Source organism: Mesitornis unicolor, unplaced genomic scaffold (assembly GCF_000695765.1).
Source record: "Mesitornis unicolor isolate BGI_N332 unplaced genomic scaffold, ASM69576v1 scaffold359, whole genome shotgun sequence".
Taxonomy (NCBI): Eukaryota; Metazoa; Chordata; class Aves; order Mesitornithiformes; family Mesitornithidae; genus Mesitornis; species Mesitornis unicolor.
In genome coordinates, this window is record NW_010209011.1 from 1 (window position 1) to 4,963 (window position 4,963).

Below are 4,963 nucleotides of genomic sequence, written 5' to 3' on the forward strand. Positions count from 1 at the left end.
ATAAATAAGTTAAATATACTAAATATGTAACTAAATATAGTTATATATAAGTTAAATACACTAAATGTAGTTATACTCTTAACTGCAAGTCATTTTTTGGTTGTTTTTCAAAAAGAGCAATGCACATCAGCTCCTAAGGAAATGATGCAGTGAGTGAAGAGATGCAGAAAAAAATCAAAACCAGGTTCTGAGTAGATCATTCCTATGGCAGAGCGACATAAAGGAAGAGCTGGCAGGCAGAGGGAAAAGCACACGTGCTGCTAAACTGCTTCATAGGATTTAGTAATACTGATTTAAAAATATTGAATTTTCTTATATAGATATGTGGGAGATGGGGAAACAAAACCAGAATAACAGCAACAACAAAACATTAAAAAGAAAAAAAAACCCCACTCAAAAATCCCACACCAAAACCCAAAACCCAACACTGTACTTTGACCTAAGACGTGTTTTACGGACCAGAATTTTCATGGGGTTTTAAGCAGAAATGTTTCACGTAAGCTTCCCCTTGACTGATACAACACTGCAAGATGATGAACCACATTTATCTACAGATAGGAATCACATTTTTAAATGCCTTCAGATGCAAAAAAACCCAAACCCTCATGGAAATCAAAACCAAATTACCTGATTGTATGTAACTAGGAAGTCCCTGACACTTATGGCATCTAAGAGGCTGTCGTTCTTGATTTCCACCGTTATCTCTCCGTGAGTTACGGAGCCCTCTGATGGCCAGTACTGGCAGCATTTCTCCTGCAAAATTCAGAGAAAACTCTGAACATCCCTTGAACTTTCTTCCAGTTATCTATGTTGTCACAAATCTCTGATACAGGAGGTACATACAGCAAAATAACCGTGGTCCAAACACTTCATAAGGATGGAGGGAGCTGCTGGCAGTGCTCACCAAGCCACTTTCTATCACTTACCAGTGGTTCTGGCCCACTGGGGCAGTCCCAGCTGGCTAAAGTGATGACCATGTACAAGAAGGGCTGAAGGGAGGATCTGGGGAACTACAGAGCTGTCAGTGTGACCTTGGTGCTGGGCAAGGCCATGGAGATCATCCTGAGAGCCATCATTGGCACATAGTTACAACCAGGGGATCAGGCCCAGCCAGCGTGGGTTCAAAGGGCAGGTCCTGCTTGACCAACCTGATCTCCTTCTAGGACAAGGTGACCTGCTCAGTGGATGAGGGAAAGGCTGTGGATGTTGTCTACCTATGCTTTAGTAAAGCCTTTGACACCACGTCCCACAGCATCCTCCTGGAGAAATGGGCTGCTCGTGGCTTGGATGGGTGTACTCTTCGCTGGGCCCAAAAAGTGGTGGTGAATGGAGGAAAATCCAGCTGGCAACCAGTCACAAGTGATGTTCCTCAGGCCTCACTTTTGGGGCCACTTCTGTTTAATGTCATTATCAGTGATCTGGATGAGGGGATTGAGTGCACCCTCAGTGAGTTTGCAGATGACACTGAGCTGGGAGGGAGTGTTGATCTGTTAAGGGTAGGAAGGCTCTGCAGAGGGACCTGGCCAGGCTGAATCCACGGCCTGAGGCCAATTGGATGAGCTTCAACAAGGCCAAGGGCCAGGTCCTGCACGTGGGGCACAACAACCCCATGGATGCTGCAGGTGTGGAGAGGAGTGGTTGGAAAGGACCTGAGGTGGTGGTCAAGAGCCAGCAGCGTGCCCAGCTGGCCAAGAATTAAGATTTACCTCGATTTTGGAGCTACAGTCCTATTTACACACTGATGTGATCTTCACAGATGTAGCATCCACAACCCTCAATCACTGATGAGGTTTTTCTGCTTAAGGATATCATTAATTCTCATATTTAAATAACAATAAGGCACAGTGGAAGGTGCTGCCCAGGTTCCAACAAGGAAGTTGGGAAGCAAGTTTGGAGTTAACACAGGGATGCCCAGCAGCACCCTGGCTGGTATCAGCAACAGCATGGCCAGCAGGAGCAGGACTTAGGAGTCACGGATGGTAAACACTCCTTGAAACCAGATTAGGATCAGATACATAACACCTGAAAGCAACGCGATGTTGTTAGGAGCTGCAGGCCGCATACCTGCTCCCTCTCCTGGACTTCGGTGAGCATAACGATGGTGTGGCACTTCCACTCCCACACCATCCGCCAGAAATCCTCCACCGTGTGCGGAAGCGGCCCCTGGGTGGCGATGAAGTAATCCTTCTGCCGATAGCCCTGCCGACAGAGAGCGGGACGGGTTTACCTCATGACATGGGAGGAAGGTGATGGCCGGAGAAATCACTGCTCAAACCGGTGCTGGAAAATGTGATGGTTACTGCACGTCTGGCGACACCGAGCCCACCCGATTGAAGAAACACGAGAAAACATCCCCTGAACTGGCAATCCTGAGCTGTATTTTGTGACTTTTTACAGTCCCGGCTGAAGGGATGAACTCTGCAGTAATGGGTAACTGAAAGGATTTCACGGTGAGGTTGTAACAACCGCAGCTATCAGCCTTACTATAGCACTAAGATTTACCTCAACTTTGGAGCTACAGTCCTATTTACACACTGATGTGATCTTCACAGATGTGGCATCCACAACCCTCAATCACTGATGAGGTTTTACTGCTTAAAGAGGTAATTAATTCTCACATTTAAACAAAAATAAGGCACAGTGGAAGGTGCTGCCCAGGTTCCAACGAGGAAGTTGGGAGGAAAGTGGCGTTAACACAGGGCTGCCCAGGTAAACGCTGGCTCCCAGACACTGCGACAGCCTCTCCCCTTGTAAATACAGACTTTTCTTTCCCCTGTTCTCAGAAAAGGACATATTTACATCCATGAGCCTGAACACAGATAACGGAGCTGTTGGGTGTCAGCTGCAGAGCTCATGTGTTTCACTGCCTGCTTTTTTTGAATGTACTAAAAACCTTAGTTTGTAAATTTAACCAGAAGAAGAATGGTTACATTACACAACCATCTGAGCTGCAATTGGAAACACCAAATAAGAAATGTACTTGGAAACTCTCATAAAGCTGAACCCAAACAAATAAACTAATGTTCTACACAGGCCAGATTGGGCACGGTCTCCTTAAAACCCTCATCAGCAACAGCAAAATATTTGACTTGTGGTTTAAGTACATGAAATTGTTTTACACGTACGTCTATGAAGGAAGCGTTGATGTAGTCCGTGTACTCCTGCCCTCTTTTCATCGACAGAATCACCCTATTAAAATCATCTGGAAAAAGAAAAGAAAAGGTCTATTCTTACTTTTGCAAAGTTTACGTTGACAGCTCCACGGCTGCATTTGTGAAAGAAGAAAACCAACAAAATCTCTTATCCAAAAACCCTCTGAGACACTCTTGATCTCATCTGGGATGTATGGGTGTGTGGAGGAGGGTGCTGGTGTTTCTGCCACTGTTTTTCGGTTCACACAGGACACTGCCCAGCAAGGGCTGCAACTCCCACCTGCAGGTGCAGACGTTACTGCACTGCTCCAGATGCCAGGGATCACACGGAGTGTGATGGTTTGAAGGGTGAAAATGTCCAATTATTTAATTCAGTCCTAAAACTACCCAATTTTACATTGACAAAGTCAAAGCCATTTCATTAAATCGTTTGCAGACACTTTATAAGGGCTCCAGGCATTAAAAGGAGAGGATAGTGGTGTTTGTATCATTAAGTCCTGCAAAAAGGATTACAAAAACCAAAAGAGAAGCTAACAGAAACAACTACATAAAACATGTTCTATCTAAAAATTAAGGTAAACCAGAAACTACCACTTTGGACAGTTCAACAGGAACTGAATTGAATTTTACAGGCAGCGGAGTTAAAATCTTTTCCCCTTTAAGACATAGGCAGGAATTATTTGCAGAATTCGTTTCCAAATCCAGGCAGGACCTCTCGTCTTGAGTGATCCCAACAGAGCAGCCCCGTTACCACCTTATAAACACAGTGTGCAGAGGATAACCTTAATAACTGGGTATTTACAGCCCTCCTTTCTCTATACAAAGCCCATCTCTTACATGGGATGATCTGGATGACTCTGGCTTTCTTCATATTTGCAGGAAGATTGCCCGTTCTCATGTTTTCCTTCATTATTCGAACGTTCGTTAACTTCTGGAAGGAAGGACACAGACGAGGATGAGGGCTCACTGGGGCAGAAGCAGCTCCCGTAACCCCGTGCTCACTGGATTCCTATGACCCTTTATCGGGTACAGAACAGCAGTGCAGCCAAAGCAACATGGGCTTCTCACAAAAACCACTGAATTCTATTTTTATAGGCAGGACAAGGAAGAATAAGAGTCGCTATTTCTTCATACTGATAAATATTTAAGAATCTGAACACATAACCAGAGCGTATTAATGAAGTTTAAAGGCAATAAAATGACCTAAATAATAAAATTTTAACCAATTTCTGGTTAAATTAATCCTTCAGAGGAAAGGGAGAACTCCAGATAACACCCAGACGTCATTTAATGCTTTAGGCCTATATATAAAATCAATATTTTAGTATAGCAAAAGTCACAGAAAAGTTCTAACTGCATCCTCAGGACCAGAAAGTCTCCTTTAAACAACGATCATAAATGGCCGGTGTGGTTGCTTTCTGCATCTGGGGTTTCTCCACTAAAAATAAGTGCCTTTTTGAAAAAGTTTCCTGCCGGGTCTGGATATCCAGCACAAGACGTGCAAATTCCCTGCAGTGTCGGTCATCACCGAGTTAACGCCGCCGTTGAGATGCAAATCAGGCGCACTCACCCCGCTCCCTCTTCCCTCTTATCTGATCTGGCACCCAGTACCAGACCCCAGAATAATCCCTTTTTTCTTTGATAAACAAACAAAGAGCATAGGAAGAGGTCCCTAAAATGGCTTTGAAGGAGCAATTGCAAACAGGAAGTTAAGCCAAGCCCCATTCACCGACTCCCCAGCACCCATTCACAGCAAGCAGAAAATAAATCAAGTTGTTATGTTTTGATGGACCTTTTCTTTTAAGATTACA

At 44.4% G+C, this 4,963-nt stretch overlaps 1 protein-coding gene across 1 annotated transcript in view; it reads right to left on the reverse strand.

The window, feature by feature from the left end:
* Nucleotides 1-627: 627 nt before the first annotated feature.
* The window catches only part of LOC104547127 (receptor-type tyrosine-protein phosphatase epsilon-like), a gene marked incomplete at both ends in the record, with an annotated part of 9,335 nt that continues 4,999 nt past the window's right edge, over nt 628-4,963 (reverse strand). The window contains 4 exons of the mRNA XM_010192707.1: nt 628-753; nt 2,065-2,199; nt 3,126-3,202; nt 3,990-4,083. Coding sequence (XP_010191009.1) covers nt 628-753; nt 2,065-2,199; nt 3,126-3,202; nt 3,990-4,083 — 432 coding nt within the window. The remainder of the gene's footprint in view (nt 754-2,064; nt 2,200-3,125; nt 3,203-3,989; nt 4,084-4,963) is intronic.